The sequence below is a fragment of the Lethenteron reissneri genome, chromosome 20 (genome assembly GCF_015708825.2).
Source record: "Lethenteron reissneri isolate LAM-NWPU_2019-01 chromosome 20, ASM1570882v1, whole genome shotgun sequence".
Taxonomy (NCBI): Eukaryota; Metazoa; Chordata; class Hyperoartia; order Petromyzontiformes; family Petromyzontidae; genus Lethenteron; species Lethenteron reissneri.
Genome location: NC_083798.1, coordinates 1,945,136 through 1,966,994, shown reverse-complemented (window position 1 = coordinate 1,966,994; position 21,859 = coordinate 1,945,136). Strand labels below are relative to the sequence as shown.

Here is a 21,859-nt window from a genome sequence, read left to right as displayed (position 1 = left end):
GTATAGCCCTGTGAGCCATTCGGCTCTTGAATCGGGTGCAACCGCAACAAACAAAAAGGTAATACCAAACACTGTTAAACTAATCCATTGTAATTCATACGACTACATTATTACCCCCCCCCCCCCCTCTGGTCTTTGCACCTGATAGACTCACAGTGATGACATCACCTTTACTTCATTTAAGACAGAAACAGGAAGACTTCTTCACAATTCTGGCTATCGCCTGATGAAGCTGGTTGTAATCACCAGCGAAACGTCGTGCTCAAATTGTAAACGTTGCTGGTTTAACTCTCCAACACAGCGGTGTGCTGAAGTAGTAACTAACTGCTGGCACGTTGTATTTACTTGACAAAGCCTTACTAATTGGCTGTGTTGGGTGGCGGTGGGTTAATGATGGACATGTACTCTCTATCTATGGTGGCTTTAATCTGTGACCTAGCGATTTAGAGACAGGGTCACGCAGACATAATCATCATAATCATCCACTTGCATTGCCAGATTATGAATTAATCAGCTTCATGTGGATGTATGACATCGCAGGAATGTAAGCGATGGTGGTAGTATGAGGAGGCCTTCATCCAGCAGTGGATTGGCCACAGCTGATGATGACAAAATATTGATCTTCATGTACAGGAAGAAAGATGCTCATACATGCGTGTGTGGGTTTTCTCATTTCTCACATAGTCGAGGCATACAGTGTATACTCTGTGAGTAAAATAGGATTTATATTTTATACTGTGCATAATCGGAGTAATGATTTTATGCAAGTAGAGACATCGATCTTGATATCTCTAATTACCAGCACATTGTCACTGCACAAGCCGACAAAACAGGACAAGTTTAGATTTTTCAAACTTCTCCTGTCAACTATGGTTTCTCCTCATTTGTCTCTTGCACGCTATAACAGACTTTCATGCCCCTCAAATTCTCATTTACACCAGTTTTAGCTTGCGAATACAATGACGGCACGAATAATATTCTTTTAATATTGTGGAATCCAAGTTCAATTGATATTGTGGTGCACGTAGAAAATGTTGCCATTTATTTTACTCTAATTCTAGAAAATCAGCAGTGAGCTGCTGTTGAAGAACTTTTGAGCAATATTTATTCGTATTTGAAGTACATCAAAGCACAACGAAATGCTAACCATAGGAAGTATAATTAAAATGTTAAGGGAAACATATTGTGAAGACCATCATTTCAGAAAACTTAAATTAACATTGTATCTTATTGTGAAAAATAAAACCTCGTACCAAGCCTCAAGTTATTATTGTTATTGTTATTATCGTTATGCTTGTTTACCAAGGAACGCCTCGTTGAGTCTCAATTCTCTTTTTCGGGAGGGTCCTGCCAAATTATGTCAGAGTAGTGGGACAATTCTGCTGCTGCGTGTGATCCCTATTGAGTCATGTGCAGGTGATCTTTCAGCATTGGGATTGAACTCGAACCTTCTTGGTGAGGGTCAGCGTCAGGCCCTGCCCATAAATCTCCTTCAGGTACTGGGGACTCCCGCAGCAGCGCAGCTTGCCGTGCTCCAGCACGGCGATGCGGTCGCTCAGCACCTCCGCCTCGTCCAGGTGATGCGTGGACAGGATGATGGTGCGGCCTGCACGTTCACACACACGCGCACGCAAACACCGACACGAGGATCCGCCCGTTAGCCTCGTGGACCGTGACGGTGATTGCTGTCGGCGAGGACATATTAACCCGTTCCCGTTCCGATGACGTACGCGTGCGTCATCAGTTTTTCATCCGACGTACGATTAACACGTTTGGCAATTCACGGTGCGAAATAATTTCAACAAACATACATGAAAATTAATTATCATAGAGAGTAGGCTACAGAGAAAGGTGCAATCATCCACGCTGAGCCTCCACATTTTGTGATTGTTAATGTGGTCGAGATGTTTGAATCGAGTATATTACCAATTTCATGCCATCATGGAATTAAAAGTAACCTCAAGCCCTGCCAATACCTTCCACAGTTGGCGACATATTTCGCGAAAGAAGTTCAACATACGTACATACATACGGCTCAGAAGCCGTTAAGTTGTTATATCGGCGCGTGACCCCCACGCTCTGCGTTGGGCTTGCCAGCAGCAACCCACCCCCCTCTCCATGCTCATCGCAGATCCGCACTCGTATCTGAGCGGCAAACCCTGCATTCTCCCCTGGCTCATGCCCGCTCTGCTCACGGTGTGGCGGCGCTAAGGTGCACGTGAGCGCGCGAGTACGCCCGTGGCGCATCGTCCCTCACCAGCCCTGTGCTTGAGGATGAGGTTCCAGATGCTGCGCCGAGAGCAGGGGTCCACGCCGCTCGTGGGCTCGTCCAGAATGACCGTGGTCGAGCCTCCGATGAAGGCGATGGCGATGGAAAGCTTGCGCTTCATGCCTCCCGACAGTGTCCCCACGAGCTTGTCTTTGTGGTTGTAGAGACCGAGGTCATTCAAGAAGCTGTACACAAGAACAAATATTATTTCACCCGCATGAGAATTAACTGCGCACCGTGTCGTGTGGGTTTTAATGTTGATGAAGTCTTGCCTTTTCTGTAGTGACAATTTAAGGGTGCCCTTAGAATTTCTGCACGGAATAAAGTCATTGATATGCTCTGACTGTTCCACCTTCAGGAGAGTGTTGAGATTAAGTGATGATAACAATTACAAATAATTCACAGCCCTTTGTCAATCCACTGCTGGCTGAAGATACCCCCATGCTGTGTAAGTTTGGTGTTGCAATAATTCAACATGCTGGTCAATGTGGTCTACTGGCCGTCGCTATAAATTGAACCCAGGCTGCCAGGCCCACACGCCCTACTTGCCAGCCATGGCAACACTGGCTCCCATACATGGTATAAAGCAAGAATTAAGTCAGTCGACCAATTGGTATTTTCAAGCGATGTATTCCAGCACTATGTGTTTAAGCATGCTTTGTATTGCTTAAATAATGCCAGAACGTACATTGATAGATGGATATTAATGTTATTATAAATGCTGTTGGCGACGGTTCATTGTTAATTTATTGCCCATAATCCACCAGCTTTGTTGTATGGATCCACTGCTGGATGAATGCTGTTGAGAAAAAATGATATCCGTTTGCATTTTTAAATGTTCTCAACTTAACAAGAACTGCATGGGTCCTGGTAACAACAATATGTATTGGTATTGTTTCCAATTTCTGAAGTGTGTTATGAATTGAACAGCGTTGTAGTATGGCAAGCATTAATATATGAGGGGTGTGTACATTCTATAAATACCAAAGAAAGATGTACAGAACAAAAATATGATTTTGGTTGTGTTGAAACGAGGTCATATGCTATCCATCCGATGAGAATTCGCATCAACTGCAAGAGTTCTCTAAACAGATTAATGCTGAGGAACTCATCATAGGCTGTAGCACTGTGGATAATAAATACATAAACTGACACAAGTTAATCTCTGCACATTAAAAAGATAGTTTTGGATGTAAGTATTAAGCCACACGCACTTGTCAAGTGAACAGCACTGGCTCTTCTGCAAGGCTGCCGTGTAAAATAGATTTGGGACCAAATTCATGCTTTAGTCAAAATCTACTTTTCAGCAGAATTATGACAGAAAAACAGCCAAAGTTGTAGAAAATATCAGCGATGGCAAAAATCACTGCAAATAAACGACTAACACATGACCTAAGGCCATTTATTGCTTTTGAACATTGTTTCAATACTGATATTAGATGATTGACAAGATTACACTATTGCTTTATAAAGAAAAATCCCAACAAAACGAAGCGAATTATAACTTAGGCGATTGTCGCAGGGGTTGCGCAAAGTGAAATCGGCTTCACTGCAGGATCACGACGGTGCCAATGTGCGCACGGCCCAGCTCGCCGGCACCGCATCCACATTCACGCTCGTTCACACGGCGGGCGACGGCTCGGCGCGACGACTCACGTGTCCACCTCCTGCTGCAGCCGCTGCCGTGACCAGCCGAGCGCCTTGAGGCGTCCGTAGAGGAAGCAGATGCTCGTGCACGTTGAGGGCCGGGAAGAGGACGTCACGCTGCAGGCACACCCCCAGCTGGCGCCGCACCTCCGCCATGTCCGTGCGCGCGTCGCGCCCGCCCACGTGCACGGAGCCGCTGCTCGGCTCGTACAGGCCCATCAGCAGCGACCTGCGGCGAGCCGCGTGGTGGTGATTGTGTTAACCATCTCGCCTGGTGTGCAGAATCTGGCATAAAATGTACCCCCCGTGAGAGACTTGGCACTAGGCAATTCTGGGGTGGGCACTGCTCTACTAAAGTCCCTTAGGCCCATCCAGGTTCACCCTCCACGGTGGCGAGATGTTTTCTCCCTTGCCTGGTATACACGAGGTCGTGGGTTCGATCCTGAACCTGACGCCTGCTGTTTATTAGTAGTGTGCGTGTCTCTCCTTCCCCTTGATCACTTTGCATTTTTCTCCGGGTCCTCCAGTTTTTCCCTCCACATTTGGAAACGTGCGTTTATAGTATTTGGCTGCTATAAATGTCCACGTGAAAAGCCACTTTCTTCGCGCTGTCATTTGTGGCCCCGTGGCTTCAGAAAATGAGCTATATATCTCAGTTGGTCTTACCCGGTAAACTAAAAAAATAAGTTTTTTTTAGCCATCGTTTGTGCTCAGACATTGCGTTTCTCCACTGATCTGTGCCGGAGTTCCAACTCCCATAGCTTGCACACTACCATGGTGCAGATTTACACTTGATCTTTTTCATTATTTTTCAAATGTTCCTCCAGTTTTATCTTTGGTGCGCACAGTAGGGGGTAACGTGTGTCACATGACAGTAAAAACTATATTTCATTCTCAGGAAATTAAGTGCTGAACCAAATGTAATGTGATTTATTCCAGCACCCTTATAATGCTTTGCAATATTCCAGTGCTCTAGAATGTTCTATTATTATTATTGAGATCATTGGTGACCAGGCTGTGATTGACTCACTACCTTTGAGAACCCAGTTTAATCACAGCCAACTGCCTGGATTCAAACCCAGATCTCCACTTGTATCAATAATCGAATGCTTGCATTTCCTAATGAACAATTGCATGTATATGTTTTAATCGCTAAGCAGAGACCCCAATACCCTCATTGCAAAGTCACCAGAATAACAACCTCTTTGCAAGAATCATTTGCCAAAGGATTTTCAGAGGCCCCTCCGAGAATGGGAACTGGGAAGCTCTCCAGGGGCGACAGACAAATGGAAATGACAATTGAACGGGAAGAATGGAGAGTGTGGAGTTGAAGAATGGAGCTTAGAAAGCCCTGAGCTGAGGAATTACACGCTGAAAACATTCGTTTACAGGCAATGCATCTTTCTAGAAATGCCATTTCACCAATAACATTACAATGCACTTACAATAACAATAAACATGCCTGAACATAGTTTCCCTAAAAACGTCACCTTATAAAACGTGAGCTTACATTTTATAAACATAGTTTTGCTAATCAAATATCAGTATACATATATGAAGTTACGTGATATTCATAACTAAAATGTCCATCTGAAAATACTCAAAACAACCTTGACTTGTTCAGATGTCCCCTGTTGAATACAACAATGTGTTTGATTGGCAATCAAACCAATTATTATTCCCACTTTAAATACAGAACTTTTCATATAATTATAACGCAGATTCACACGTTTTTGTTGTTGTTAAACAATTCACACTCACATGGGATGTATTTATTGTGTGCAAGTATGAACTCAGCACTCATTGCAGGCCTGACATTGGTGGCACGCATGTTAAAATGGCATTCTTAGTGGAGGTGAAATGCTTAACATAGGCGGCAAACGTATCACGTCGAGAGAAACCGCAACAAAATACAACAAATCCAGGCCTTGAAGGTCTACTACTGGCCAGCTCGCACCAGTGAGAAGGCTTGCGGTTTGCAATCGGAACGTTACGAGAGTTCGAACCCCAGCTGAGGGTCCACTCGAGCCTTCATGGGATGAACTACATGAGTGTCAACTTTGGGGCAAATTCAACAGCGGGTGTCCTGTGGGAAGACTCACGTTCGCCAAAGGATTGTGGAATTCATACTCTTAGTTCTTTCGGTAAAGTCACGTAGGTTAAAAATTAAATTAAAATTAATAAAAATAAAAATAAAAACAATAAAATCACGACGTTTCGGAGGCAACACAAGCTTCCGTCTTCAGGTGAAACTGTCACAGCAAAATATCTGTATCAATGCTGTATCAATACAGATATTTTGCTGTGACAGTTTCACCTGAAGACGGAAGCTTGTGTTGCCTCCGAAACGTCGTGATTTTATTGTTTTTATTTTATTTTTTTATTAATTTTAATTTCATTTTTTACCTACGTGACTTTACCGAAAGAACTAAGAGTATGAATCCTTGCAGTCACGAAAGCTTCAAATCTAGAATGTGGAATTCACACACTGGCTCGGGGCTGTAAAGGGGCAATGAACGTCACGCCATACTCAATTGAGCGGGAAACCAATTTGACTTTGACTAATCGAGTGGTTATCAACCAGCGTATCAACTAAAGAGTGACCCCTTCTTGCGTACTACTCTGCCCGCATCTTGCCACCCCTCTTCAGAAGTGTTGTAAGCCCTAAGCATGCTCTGGATGATGCCTCGTGAGAAGCAAAACTCCTCTTAACTCACATGGTTGTGGTCTTGCCAGCTCCGTTATGGCCCAGTAGGGTGGTGATCTGATCCTCATAAAAGTCCAAGCTCAGGTCCTGGAGAGCAGCCTTCTTGCCCTTGCTGTACTGCTTGGTGAGGGAGCGCAGCGACACGCCGGCTGTCAAGCCCGCTGGAACCGCCTCCAGTTGCGGCCTCATGCTGCCATCTGGTGCGCCAAGCGGAGACGTACGCGGGCATTCCGTCATCCCCCGAAGCACGGTCTACTCTGACCGGTCACAACTACTTCTCACGTTGTGCGAACGTGAAGTTATGATAATAATCATTACATTCACATAGCACCTTTCATCACGGATCTCAAAGCGCTGTACAGAAAAGCAGCAGCAGACACTCGGCATAAATAATAATATAAATATGTTTTAAGAATAATTTACTAAATTAACTAAGAGTTTAATAAGTGGAAACATATAAATAGGTTTTAAGGCGCATTTAAAAAAATGTCCACAGACTCAGAGATCCTGATGTCTCGTGGAAAAGCGTTCCATAGCCTGGGAGCTACATGGGGAAAATCTGGGTCAGCCATAGAGCAAAATCTCGACCTGGGAATGCATAGAAGATCTGCATCCCACATCCCCACACCAATGAGTGCAGCATGTCAATGATCTAGGCTGGGGCAAGATGGTTCAATGCTTTGTAGCAGTTTAAAGTCACAATGATGGATATACAAGAGCAGTTAATGAACAGGCGGTCTGTTTTGGCGATGTACGGTTGAGAGTGGCCTGCTCATCGATTGTAACTTGACGTCAAAAATAACTTTGCCAAACACAGATTCAGTCAACACTGCCCACACTTTAGGGCCTGACTCTAGAGAAAACACGTCACTGTGACGCGTGGCACATCTGATCAATGGTCTCACCACTTATGAATCGCTCTCACCTTGCCAACTGAACAATCAGCGTGTTTGAGGCTGTGAATTGCCCTTCAGATGCAGTAGGAGTCACATTCAGCGATACCAACACCATGCAGACATGACATAAGCACAAATGCTTAACTATTTGCAAAAAAAAAACATTAAAAGCAAGTTTAAACATTCTGCGGCAGAGCGCTGGTACAGCGCTCAGTGCTCTGTGCTATAAACCACGTGATCTGAGTGTGATTCCTGGCCATGGTTGAGATCAGCGGTGAGTGATATACAACAAATGTGGTGAAGTATGGTCAAACGACTCCCACGACTGACACAGTATGGGGAGGCCTTCACCCATCAGGAGATGGACAAGAGGCTATGATTTGATACATTCAGTCAATTAACTAAATCAATGACCTCCGTTCAAAACATGTGAGAGCACATTAAGACTGCAAGTCTCTTTTTGAAGGTTGAGACCTGGAAATGGAAATCCGCAAATGCATAAGGCAGGTTATAATTTGACACATCAGGAGTCAATGGCCGAACAAACACATATCAACTGGAGAATCACGGCAGACCCAGTCTAACATTTATGATCTTCACGACAGTCTTCAAGCACCGTAAGTATTCTCTTACCCTTGGCGTCCGTCTTGGAGTCAGCGGGTGACTCGTGAGCCATGTTTCTGGCCAGGTATCCCATGGGCCTCCGACGAGATCCGCAGCAACACACCTGCTGCCAATAGCTCACCGTGAAGAGGAAGTAGAACGGCCGGGCCAGCCCATACGTCCCTGGAAAACACAAAAGGTGCCACGGTGACGAGATGTTAACTACCTCGCCTGGTACGCAGGAGGTCGTGGGTTCCATCCAGACCATGACGCCTGCTGTATATTTGGAGTTGGCGTGTCTCTCTCCCCGTGGTTGTGTGGATTTTTCTCCGGGTCCTTCGGTTATGCCCTCCATATTTGGAAACTTGCGTTTTAGGGTATTTGGCTGCTATAATTTTCCACGTGATAAGCCACTTCGTTGAGCTATCATTTGTGGCCAGATCGCTTCTGAAAAAGAGCTATATAGCTCAGTGGACCTTACCTGGTATTGCGTGCACTATAATATTACTGTATTTGATTTGTTTCGTTATGAAACATTAATGTTGAATTTAGAGTTGCTACGTGCAGTGCACATTTGTGATGGACTGGATTCATAACAGTGTGCGGTAACAAACGATCAGACTCAGGTGCTTTTCAAATTGGAATTGTATTTACGTGTTACATTTCAGCCTGTTTTACATCAATTTATTAATTTCACTGTGCTAAAATCTGTTATATGTGTTTGCTGTAATGGTGTGCTTTATTCCGCAATAATTGAAACTTCATTTTTTCCTACACTGTGTTGTCCATGCTGTATTTTCCAAATGCTCGATATTGCTATGCTCATTGTATTTCTTGCAATAGATTGTTTTGCAATGCGTATGCAATAAACTATGCTGAATATACACTGTGGGGTGCTGCACCTGCCGTGTTACGTTTGTTTGGAGTTCCTAGCATGTCACAATCTCGTGGTATGCACACTACTGTTGTACACAGTTTTGTTGCAAAGTTTCAGCATAGGTGCGTGATATTACCGAACGTACCAATTATAAAAGGCCTAGTTTTAGTCGATCACGCGGTCTAAATATTATACAGCAACAGAACGTGGTAATATAATTTGGACAGGTGGACCAATCTAAAAAGCCAACGACACCGTTCAGAGGGTGGAGGCCTGTACGCTCTGCCGCTCACAGTGTCACACTGACCTGGGTAGACGTTGCGGATGTACCAGCCCACGATGAAGTATATGGCCGTGTCAATTATCAGCATCCAGCACAGGTAGGCGAACGAAATGTCATCCCCATACAAGGGTGACTGGTACATGTTGCTCCACTGGGCGCCTGCGTGCACACACACGCAAACACACCACACACACACGCAAACACCCCACACACACACACACACAAACACACCACACACACACCACACACACGCAAACACACCACACACACCACACACACACGCAAACACACCACACACACCACACACACACGCAAACACACCACACACACCACACACACACGCAAACACACCACACACACGAAAACACACCACACACACATGTGGGTAGAGTTCTCATGGCAATACAGGTGCAGCGCTGGGTAATCAGGTTTGCTGACAAACTAAAGTGCAGTCAGAGCATAGGCATACTTACACAGGCAAAGGTTATGCAGCATGATCTCTTTGTTTCCTGGATATTTTTTTAGCGACATATACTCTTCTCTCACATAAATCATATGTGTCCCAGCATTTTGTTTGATATTTGGACATAATACACTAGAACCTCTAGAAAGTACCTTGTGAGTTTAATTTTAGTTTTCCCCTTTTTTTAAACGAAACTTTTTTGACCATCTCTTGAAGGTGCGACGAATTAAAACAGGCACCGCCTGGGGAACTGTCAAGCAATCCCTCGGGGGGTCAAGGGTCACTCACCGATACCCTGATCTTCAAAGTGACCCATCAGCTGACTTGCATAGCTGAACGCCGTGGGTGATAGCAGGCACTGCAGAGCAAGGAAAACGTGATTAGCGTCTTGAGATGTGCCGGCAGTCATGTCTTGAGATATAGTTGCGTATAAGATGCTCTATGAATCCAAATGCTATTGTTTTGTATAATTACTGGCCATGGTCAAGTCATTGCCCTAACTGTGGCTGGTTAATGAGCCTGACATTGAGGCTGTGTTTATCTTATTAGATGAGTACCGCTCCATCTTCATGGTCCAGCGTGCTGGGCTAGTTCCCCACTACTGTAACTCACGGAGTACGGTAGTGTCATTCTGATTCGGGTGCGGGGGGGAGTGGCGGTGCAATGTTTATCAAGCTGCGCAGTGAGCGGACTTAAGATTGAATCTTCACCTTGGCTAATGTCAGCGGTGAGTGATATTTGAACCAGTTCCAGACCCAACCCACTATGACCAGCAAAGTAAGCTACTATGATCAAACAAACTATCAAGAATTATGTGGCATGGGTAAGCCTTCATCCAGCAGTGGTTTGAGAAAGGGTAGCAAATGTTGATTTTATGTGAATCACAAAATATGGAAAATGTCTCTGTGCCTATTGGTTGTTGTTTTCATGTTTTCTGGTGAATGCGCAAGCAAAGCCATTTACAGCACAGCATGCTACTGCTAATAATGCACAACACAGGTGTAATTCATTACTAGAAAAATGTGTGTTTTGATAAGTGATAGCTCACTATGTGCATATCCTAGTGCAGAGGTTCTCACTGTTATTGCTGGTCTGAGGAACCCATACATACGATCACTACAGTGGGTAGGGTTCTGTGCTTGTAAACGCTGAAGGGCAATATTAATACTGGCACTGGATGAAGTCAGACCAGCGGGTGTGGGTAGGTGCCAGTTTTCAGGTCTGTTACGTGTCATACTGACAGAGAGTATTTGACATTTCACTTGGCCTCCAATTGTAGCTAGTCTAGAACACGCAGTGATGGATGTTGGCTGGTATTGTATGCAGACGGGACGCAATGTTCTATCCCTTTATGGAGCGTGAATCTCGTGGCACTCTGTGGACCGTGCGTAGACTCCGAAGTCCTGTCGGAACCCCGTAACAACGCACAGGGGACCCTGAAAAGGCCACACGTGATGCTGGGAACAATTTGCAAGGGATATTTTCGGCTTCAGTCGAATATCGTTCACAGGTCGATTTAGACCACAACCACTAATCTGCTCTCTAGCTGAGCAGGTGATTGTGGCTAAATTGGCACATGTTTTCTGATTAACTATCTTGATAGAATTATGTGCAGTCGATCGATTCAACGTGCAGCCTTTTGTGACTTGGCAGGGAGTGCAAAACTAGCCACACTGCCTAGAGCTTGAACGTCTAGAAGCCGGGACCTTCAGCAGCGCCGCCTCAACACACGAGCACGACCGCCGCCCCTCTTTACCCCGTGAGTGGCAGTGCAACGCGCGCGCTCTCGTCACCGCGGGCGTGTACTCACGATGAGCGACTTCTGCCACCGCGTGAGCGTCAGCGTGAGGCTCGAGAGGGCCAGGAACGGGAAGAAGCTGAGCAGGTAGATGAAGCAGGCGGTGAGGGAGGCGACGTTGGTGTGCGTGAAGCACGCGCTCAGCATGTACCCCATCGCCAGCACGGAAATGCCGAAGCACAGGAAGAGGGCGAGGAGAAGTGCCCAGTTGGTGCTGGGCAGCGTCCCGCTCGCTTTCAGGATGACCGTGAGCAGGATCACCATGAGCAGCAGCAGGGCGCAGCTCTGGAGCAGCCACGACAGGAAGTGGCTCGCAGGCCGCACGCCCATGATGTTCATGTACTGTGACGGACGCGGGGCGAGGTGTGGGGTTAGCACAGACGGCGTGGACGATTGGCCGCGTCACCGCTTGTTCACTCGCTGGTAGTCGTCAAGAGAGGCGTCACGTGACGCAGGGTCAACGCCGCTGACCCAAACATTCTATTGCTACATCCCAAGATTGTTACAAGCATTGGTAATGATACAATGACAATAAACGTGCTAAGATAATTATACAAATTGTGATATTATTTTGTTTTACATGCTGATGGCCACCATTTAAGTGCCTACTCTAGACAAACTATGTTTACAGCGTACCCTGCTCGCGAAACGATTGCTCTGAAGCGAAGAGGGAGCAGCCATTGGTGAGGGACACCAATGGCTGCCACCGCGGCGTAAACGAAACCAGCCGATTCGTGAACCGGACCACAGCCCGGAATCGTGACATTAATCCGCATGCCGACGATTAATCGCCTGACAATTTCATAGGTTGTTGTTTGGTCTTGTTTGTACTCTCTCGTTTGTGTTACTTATCTGGTATTCTGTTTTTTTGTTTCTGCCATAAGCCTAAAGGTAACATTTTCGTGTTAGAAACTGTAATTAATTCGCCATGCACAATGTAATGCATTTAACATTTAAACAATCGACACTTTGTTTCACCCGTAGCCATCAATGTAACAGTATTGCATAGTTAGGTGATGAAGCACAGTTATTTTTTTTATTATAATAATTATAAGTGCCTACCTCCTGCTGGCAGAGTTCCTTTTCTTGAACCAGAAACTTGACAGTGCTTGCAATTGTGAGGATCCATGCGATCATGAACAGGATGGGAAACATCAAACCAACGCTGTGCAGGAACCTGCGCGTCATCCACAAGCACACGGCCAAGCACATGGCGATGATCACTCAACGTGCAGTCACAAAGTGTGGACGCATGAGCCATTACGGCAAAGGAACTTAAACAAAAAAAACGATTAGCCGATCTTGACGTGGATCGGCAACTCTGCAGTTATAGACTAGTGGCGTTCTTGGCAATTTGTCAATCGAGCATGCTTGACATTGGAAGTTGAAGACCCAGTATGACTTAAAATAAAATAAAATACACCAATACACGGGAAGTTTGATGACCTCAGCAAATGTGCCAATTAAAATGATGACGTAAGGTAGCAGAGACACATTGGAGTACTTGCTGTAGAGTCTTAACCCAGGGCTCTACCCGATTCAACTGTGCAGCCTCGCATGCAGTATGTGCTACTGAAAATGAAAGTATTAGGCTTTGACCTACAACTGATCTCGGTTCAAGCTAGCCTTACTGCTGATGTAGATCATAAATGTTGAAACCGGTCCAGAGTTTGCATGCATTGAAATAGTTTACTCCCAGAAGTGCCCTGTGATTGACTGGAAGTGTTGTAAAGACTTTAAAATGTGTACGCGGGCTAACAGATTTTTTTACGAAGGATACTTATCCTTTGATTGTTTATTTCGTTCCCCACGGCAATGCTCATGATGGTTTTGCATCGGCCTACGAGAGGCACGCGCCATGCGTTCCACTCACGAGTCGTCCGTGTAGCAGGGGTACGGCATGGGCTGCACCTGCAGCGCCGGCTCACTGACATCCCGCCCGATGTACAGGGAGATGGCGGCGCGCTCCAGCATGTCCTGGATGGGCAGGAAGGCGTGCGTGTAGTACATGTAATTCTGGTTGGTGTGCGGACCCGGCACCCAGACCAGGTCTCGGAGGTAGTCTGTGCGCATCACGTTCTGAATGCTCAGCCGCAGCGTGTAGTTGAGGTGGGTGGCCAGCGGGAGGTTTGAGACGGCACGACGGGAGCGGTTCTGTGCCTCAGGGAGGTGGAAGATAACACCTGCGGAGCAACAACGTAAGAGATTAATGTTTGAAGTGCAGGGCCGCACGGCAGTTCCAGCTCCTTTCGGATGGGCGGACCGCAGTCAAACCGCTGTGCGGTCGCCACCGTGGAACTGACATAGACTATTAAAATAAATTATATATTATATTTTACCAGGTAAGGCCCACTGAGCTGTATAGATATTTTTTCAGAAGTGACCTGGGCCACAATGATAGCTCTACGAAGTGGCTTATGATCACGTGGAAACTTATCGCAGCCATTACATTAAAAAATGTGGAGGGAAAAACCAAAGGCACCCGAAGAAAAATCCATACGACTTGTGTAGATTCGAAAGACACACGATGGCTTTCCCGTTAGTCTGTAATTATTTGTGCTATGTATTGGTGACTGAAATTTCTGACACTCATTTCGCAGTAGTAATAATAATGATAAAGAACAATTAATTACCCTGGAAGCTTCAATGAGTCTGACAACTTTTTACGGGAGATAAGCTTTATCAGTTTTTGGCACATGTGATCATTACAGTACTTAAAGAAAGTGCCTGATGTTTGAGATTTATTACAATGTCCACATGGAGACCAGTCAGTATGCAAAATTGCACCATAATAATCATCATGTGACATGTTATTACTGTAACCGTAGTGGAGTATAATTTATCATCAGTACCCGTTGACCATATAACTGGTATGAGTGCCACAAGTGAGTTAGTGTTCATAAAACTCCACTGTACAATTGAGCACTGAGATTGTTTTCTTGGGTACTGTATTTGTGACCAGCAATAATTCATTAAGTAGCATTATTGCAGTGAAAACAACAGCGACTAAGTGAGTTGTACCGTGCGTATTTGCTTTATTTATTGAGTGGAGCGACACATTCACGTTTGCTGACAATGTTGTTGCATTACCATAGTAATTCAGTAAATGAAAGTGCGAATTGTGTCACCCTAAAAGTATCACTTGTGTGAATTCGAAAGGCAAACAGCATGACTGGCGAACTTTTAGCTGAAGCATATGGCAAGAAAATCCCACACAATGTGCCGTTTTAGCAACGAGAATAGTGCTTCGTCATGTAGCTCCGGGTTAAAGAGGTGGTGTTGACTCAGGAGAGCATCTCCCCGAAGAGTGTGCAGACTTACTGGCCATGAGATTGTTCTCCTTGTTGAGTCCAATGGCCCTCTTGTTGAGCTCCTCCACAGAATCGCTCGGCACAAAGCGGTTGAGCTCCACGCACGATGAGATGTTCACCATGAGCGTGGAAAGCGTTTTCAAGTTATCCATTGTAGTGTCAGTGAGTTGAACTCCAAGCTCCTCTGCGATACAAGGACAACGATTCCCTGTTTAGCCTTAATACTGTTAGGGCAAGTGCTGTTCAGCAAAGCACATATGAAGGCCGGCACAGTACTCACGAGGGGGTGGGTGACCAACACCATGCCCACACACCACACCAGATTCTCATTTGAGGCTGAGTCAACCGAGAGGCAGCCCAGGAGTGGTTCAGATAATCGTCACTGGTGTTGGCTGTGAGTGGGAATCGAACTCGGGTCACTGGATTCGTAGCGCACACAGGCAAACTGATTGCTAACACATTCACCATCATCTTAATGGAATGTTCCAAAGGAAAGTGCTACTATGGGTGTTAGAAAGGATAAAGAGTCCATGCAAGGCGTGTGGTCTTTGCTTTAGTGTTTAAAATTAGATATACTGGGGTTCCAACTGAAAGGAGGGAAAATTATTCCACTTGTACAAAGCAACAAACAACCTCTCCTTACATCCACTGTATCCTAAATTTATTTATTCAGTACATTGCAATATCTTCCTGCTCTTAAGTGGTAAGCAATGTTTGAAATAAAGCATAATTATTTTTTAATTATGATTTACATTTTCCTCTCCTTTTCACTTTAAAAAACAGTACTTATTTGGTAAAATGTTTGCATTTTATAATAATTGTAACCAAGTGAATCGTAATGAAAACGGAATTAGCGATTCATGACATGCATATAAATGGTTCATCGCAATGAGACATTTCAAAATGTTGTATCCATATTTTAAAACCTGTACCTAACACTTTACTTCTTTATAATATACTAAAACAAAATAATACAGTAAAGTACGGATTAAAATACATGTAAAGCTTTTCAGACCGTTTGAGAAAATCTTACCAAAAGATTTTAAGTTTTGCATGAAGCTTGTCATGTTTATGTTCATTTGACTTCTGATGAAGCCTTGTACGAAGGGATTTGCCAGGGCATTCTGACACGGAAGAGAAGAAAACCACACTCAGGAAATCACATCTACAATAGCTGGACACATTTGATCATCAAAACCACATTTACCTCAACATAATTGTCATAAAATGTATCACAACTAAACAATACTCTACGATTACCTTTCGTATACTTCATGAATGCATATATTTCAGCACATTTTCTTCAGAATAATAATTTAGTTCAGCGTTTTACTTTGCTTATGCACCGAGATCAAATTAAACTTACCTTCAGTATTCCCAATTGTTGGATCTGCAAGTTGGCATTTTGGTTACCCATGGCATGCAACCATTCTTGGGCATAGCTGCTTAATTCCCCCATTTTCTGGAATGTTGAATTGGCCTGCACATGACAAAACATTGAAACTATACATCAGTACACATGTTTAGGTACACGTGTTTAGGGACAAAGAATAACAAAACAAATGGTTTGATACATTAGTTTATTAACTATTACTGCAGCTGCATAAAACAGGATATGATTAAATGTTTACTTCTTTCACTACATAATAAATTCGAGATTTATTTAAAGGTGCAGCCCTACAATTGCTCGCTCACTGCTGGCAGAAGGCCGTCCACTAGAGAGAGAGCTTCTCTCGCTAGCTCTCTCTCTTTCTCTCGCTAGAGAGCGCTTCTCTCGCTAGTAAGAGCTCTTCTCTAGAGCATCTCTGCAGGGTATTTTGAGTCCTACTCTTCCAAGCTGGCCAGACGTCATCGAACAGTTTGGAGTACCCACACTTTACCCCACCACCACGTGACCTGCAAAATCAAATGTCGGGTGCCCATTTAAACTGCCGGGAGGACAGAGGTGGGGAGATTTGAGACACTTGCCCATTCTTCCAACTGCCAGCAGATCGAACGGGTGAACCTCTGGATTGCAAGTCCAGCATGATAACCGTTACATCACTGCAAGGAAGTTAATTTAATATTGATTTCATTCACATAATTTTGAACACTTCTTTGGCGAAGGCGACAGGCGTGGTGTGCTGCAGCGCCCGGGGGGATGCAGCCTCACCGTGCGGATGAGCAGTTCGGTCGCTGCACTCCTGGGCGTGTACAGAATTTTCCCCAACATCAGCGGCTTCAAGAAACGCCAAATCACTTCGCCGTTTTTGCCATGAATGATGTCCGTGTACACATCGAGACAGTAGGGGCCTTGGGAGGGGGGGGGGGGGTAGAACACGTCACGAGGTAATCACTGAGGGCCGAACATTGAACAAGAGACGAGATGAAAGCTGTCTCGGTTGAAAGATGCAGCAATGGACAGAGAGGAGTCAGGCCCCGATGCCCCAAAAGGCAACGGGCTCGACGAGGAAGGCTGTCAGGCTGCTTTAAAAGTTAATCTTCTCGTTCTTGATTCATCTTAGTCCGATCACTATTGCTCTTGTGACAACATGAGGTAAGGTGTGGTAATGTTCGGGTTAGGGCTAGGTCCTTCAAGTAGCAGGGCAAACGAAACTAAACTCTGATACCATTTAATGCACTTCTAGTTGCATGTAAATAATGTATCGTGGCCAATGCGATTGACACCTCCACATGCGCTCACAAAGACCAAAAGTGCCAATATTCCATAGAGATAAGGGAGATGTATGCTCAATAAAATACATATACATAAATAATAAATCAACTACTCATAGCCACATGAGCGCTGAGCTTCTGTTAACACCCAATGATGTTGGGTGTATTCTCCAGCGCAACGCTGTATAAAATTGTCAACATTTTTCTTTTCAACACTCCCTTTTTGCTGAAAAACCAAATCAATTGGCGTATTTGCCCACGTGACAACGTGAATTGATTGGTTCTGTTGCGTGGTGCGGGATTATCGTAACAATACACTCTACCTCCACGATTCACATAGTTGAGAATCATATAGCCATTTATATCCCATTTGTTACGTAACCTCCGCCAAACGTCCCCCAACTCACTTGTGCCGTAGGGGATGTTATATTTAGCCTTGAAGTCTTCAGGGGAGAGCGATGATGATGGTAATGGGGTGGGAAGATTGGCCATCCTCACGTCTGCCAACATCCTCTGGGTGGTCCCAGCGCAGAAGGTCTTTGAGAGTTTACTCAGGGACTGAGTGTTTGTGCTTCTCGCCTGCCGTGCACCTGGGGACTGGACAGAGAACCGCGCAGCGCTCGGTGAAGCGGGAGCCCTGTTTGCCCCGTGGGTAGAAGTACGTTACGGTTACACTCACAAATCATGGATCCTTATTATTCCCTCCAATTATAGTACCCCTTTCAAATGCGTATTTAATTGATTCACTCGCTTTATTATTCTTTTCAGTCTGGTGCCACCGTTGCAGAGTGGCTCGACTCACAAATCCAAGATTGCGAATTCAATTCCAGGTGAGGGGTAAAATTAAAATCCTCTGTCCATCCAGGGTTGACGGAATATAAAAAACGGCGTCGTGTGGAGGCATCTGCCCACCACAGTGCCACTGTGCGATGTTTGCCATTCTAGAACATCATTATAAGTTACATCACTCGTGGCCATCCATATTTAGTTGATATAATACCTGAATGAGGCGATTGTTCTATTGAAACACTCGTCTCCGCCATAGAAATGAGGAATTTCCAGCCAGCTCACGGCCATAAAAGTATGGAACCATTGTCAGCGTTGGGACTCTGCACTGCCTGTAAAATATGCTATTCACAATAAGCTTGACCTGTGATATTTTTTTACTTGATAATGCAATACATTTCTAACGTATACATTCTCATTTACCGTTGGAGAAGGGTCTGTTATAGATAGAATCAATTAACTAAACTCGAATTAAATAAGCCACACATCTTTACAATACATAGATATTGAAGGGAAAGATGCCATGTGTAGTGAGGAACAATTCTCTTCGAGTAAGCGTGTGTATTTGTTGAGAGCGGGCCACAGAGGCTGTTGCAGTGTGAGCGAGGCGTTACCTGGGATGACTGCATTATGTCGCTGATGTTCAATTGCCTCACCGCATCCAGCAGTTGTGGCAAGGTCGTCATGAATGGCTCTACCTTTTGCATTATCATTAGCAGCCTGTCAACCACTATTAACAGGAGGTTCTCAAAGTCCTTCAGTATCTGGGGAGTCAGCATCTGTAAAATGTACATGATGCATGAACACACGCAATTACATACAACAAACACATCTATTGTGCATGCACGCAAAACACAAAACACGCGTGTATAAGATACTAAAGTTATCGATGAATGCCTCTTCATGTCGACAGCATTGCACAGTCTTGTTTTGCTGACATTCACTCACTCGAGCACAGGCCATGAATTTCATCAACATCAATTTTCAATAATCTTTCATGCATCTTTCCTCTCTGGCCTGACATTGTTTTACAATTTGTCCAAGAATGATAATGTAATCTCTAGCCCTGCCCACTTACCCTTGGGTTGTACCCATCTCAAACATTTCTAACCTTTGGCTGCAGCAGCTCTCTCGCCATATTTCTTCCTGCCTCAGCAGTCCACCTGCTGTATTTTTTCACCTGAAGACGATTGCTTGTGTTGCGATCGAAACGTCGTGATTTTATTTTATTATTTTTCTATCTACGTGACTTTACTGAAAGACCCAAAGAGAATGATAATTTACCTTTTTTTTCCATGAGTGCCACTACCGCTTAGACAGGCAGGTGTTCAAGTTTATTCTGGATACAAATGCTGACCAGATATTCCCTTCTCGAACTCATGAGAATATCCCACGAAATAATGTCTCACCCATCCTTTACATATTACAGTATCCTTAATAACTTCCACTATTAAATGCGTCCACTCTTCCCATCATCCACGTGTTTTCACGGATAAGAGGGGCTTATCCAGAAGCAGAGGTGATTTTGTTCTAATATCCAAGTTTATCCTGAGATGAGTCGACTAGCAGTGGCTTCCCACACACGTTTGTATTTTTTCACAGAGAAGCCGAGTCAGCCATATAAATAGTACTGCATTAACCCTCTTAGCCACGTTTGTGTCCAGACAACTGCGTGGATAAAACGAGTAATGAGAGAAGCAATTTCCTCAGGTAAATGCGGATAATAGGATCCGTCCAATACCGCCCTCGACATGATCACAGATACGGGGAGTTTGTGAGTGCGTGCTGTACCTTGCAGACAAAAGCCTGCGGCCTACCTTGTAAATGACGTTGCGGATATTGATGTGCTCCAACAGAGTAATGACCATCTTGACGGAGGCAAGTGGGCTCAGGGAGCAGAGATCACGGCTGACGTTGCCGCTTGTGCCCTCCGGGAACTTGAGAAGCAGCGTGAGGGTCTCTTCAGTTGCACGTTTGGCTCACGCTTTGCATCATCAGTGGCGTCAGGTCATAAACCTTGCCAAGAAGAACACGCACGTGGAAGAAATAAATTTGTGCATTCGTTCATTACAACATTTATAAGGTGTGCAAGTCGAACTTAAAAGGTCATTCAGAGGTGCGGGAAAAACAACACTGAAGCCGATGCGTGTTTACGTATATGTTGAACTTATTTCGCACCTACGTAGCCAAACATGCTACTCGGAGGTGTGATGTTCAAACATGATGTTCAAGTACCAAATGGACGCCTATTGCAAGGGCGTTGCCTATGTGTTGTCTTTTGTACGTTCTCTGGTCTAACACTGGTGAGAGAAGGCCATAAAAAGGCTGTCTCTTGTGTAGGTCAATCAGTTGCAAAGACAATGTATATATTACCAAAACATTTGTGGTTAATGCAGACTTTATTCCTTGAAATAGGTGTCTATTTGGTGTTTGAATATCATAACAACTGTTTTATTGCCGGATAGTGTTAAGCCTATTTTTTTTTCATTAATATTCGTTGGTCTTTGTATACGAATGAGACTTTCCCATATTGTTGGTTGCCACCAACATTAGGTTACCGTTTTAACCTTATGACTGGACATCTGTGAAAAAGGGCTTTAAAGCTCGTCGGATTCCTCCTGTATAAATAAATATTATGCAAAAAATTATATATATTTTGAATGGAGCACGATTAAGTTGAAGTCAATAAACTACAATGTCAAAAGGTAAATTTCCCCAGATTCACATTTATCGAACTGACTTTGTAAGGCAATACACGGAATAACTCACGATTCCATATACCTTTTTGTGGCCCCCCTTCACTGAAACAAACTTCCCCTCCACATTCACCTCATCTCCACCATCACATGCCACGTTGTACCGTTCTTAATTATTTGTAAAGTGCCTTGGTTAAGGTGCTATATAAATTCCGTTAAGATAAGATACTGTACCTACACAATGTAATCCCAAATAAACGAATTATGAATCAATACTGTGTATACCCATTGTCTTTTATACGCATTCATAATCCCCCCCTCCTCCCATTTCGCCCAAGAAGAGACACAAGTGATGTCATCGCATCTACGCCTCTATTTAAGGAGCGAAGCAGGAGGACTTCTCCACAAATCTGGCTGTCACCTGATGAAGCTGGTTGTAATTACTGGCGAAACGTCGCGGTACTCAGACTGTAAATGTTGTTAATTGCTCTCCAAACCTTACTAATTTGCTGTGTCGGGTGGTGGCGGCTTCAACGACACATTTATATATTTACCCGATCTAACCCAAAAAAACTCTATTATGGATATTGGTCGCGAAAGCCTACGTGTTAAACTTATAATACCGTGTGGTTTGTAAGTAATGGGGGGTTTGTGAGGGTCGCGTTGCCTGCAGTGCTCTTGTTTCTTTTGGGCGGGTACCTGGGATGTTGTGAATTTAGCTCCGAGAAATGCCGCGATGGTTCCCTCTGAGAGGCCAGTCAGCTGCCGGAGCTGCTCCACCAGGCTGCCGGTATCTTTGAGCAGATCCCGCACCAGCACCTCTGCAGGTCACACCAAACGTCTCGTCACACAGCAGCTCAACCGCAGC

General features: G+C 44.6%; 1 protein-coding gene across 1 annotated transcript in view; it reads right to left on the bottom strand.

Annotated features, from left to right (window-relative positions):
• The window catches only part of LOC133344582 (glucosylceramide transporter ABCA12-like), a 53,993-nt gene extending 33,686 nt beyond the window's left edge, over positions 1–20,307 (bottom strand). The window contains 18 exon segments of the mRNA XM_061554579.1: positions 1,449–1,606; positions 2,258–2,454; positions 3,926–3,990; positions 3,992–4,145; positions 6,634–6,820; positions 8,153–8,305; positions 9,307–9,441; positions 10,034–10,103; positions 11,556–11,885; positions 12,606–12,720; positions 13,417–13,726; positions 14,865–15,038; positions 15,888–15,978; positions 16,221–16,334; positions 17,007–17,146; positions 17,917–18,106; positions 18,910–19,074; positions 20,113–20,307. Of these exon segments, the coding sequence (XP_061410563.1) occupies positions 1,449–1,606; positions 2,258–2,454; positions 3,926–3,990; positions 3,992–4,145; positions 6,634–6,820; positions 8,153–8,305; positions 9,307–9,441; positions 10,034–10,103; positions 11,556–11,885; positions 12,606–12,720; positions 13,417–13,726; positions 14,865–15,038; positions 15,888–15,978; positions 16,221–16,334; positions 17,007–17,146; positions 17,917–18,106; positions 18,910–19,074; positions 20,113–20,163 (2,799 nt within the window). The 5' untranslated portion in view covers positions 20,164–20,307.
• Positions 20,308–21,859: the final 1,552 nt, after the last annotated feature.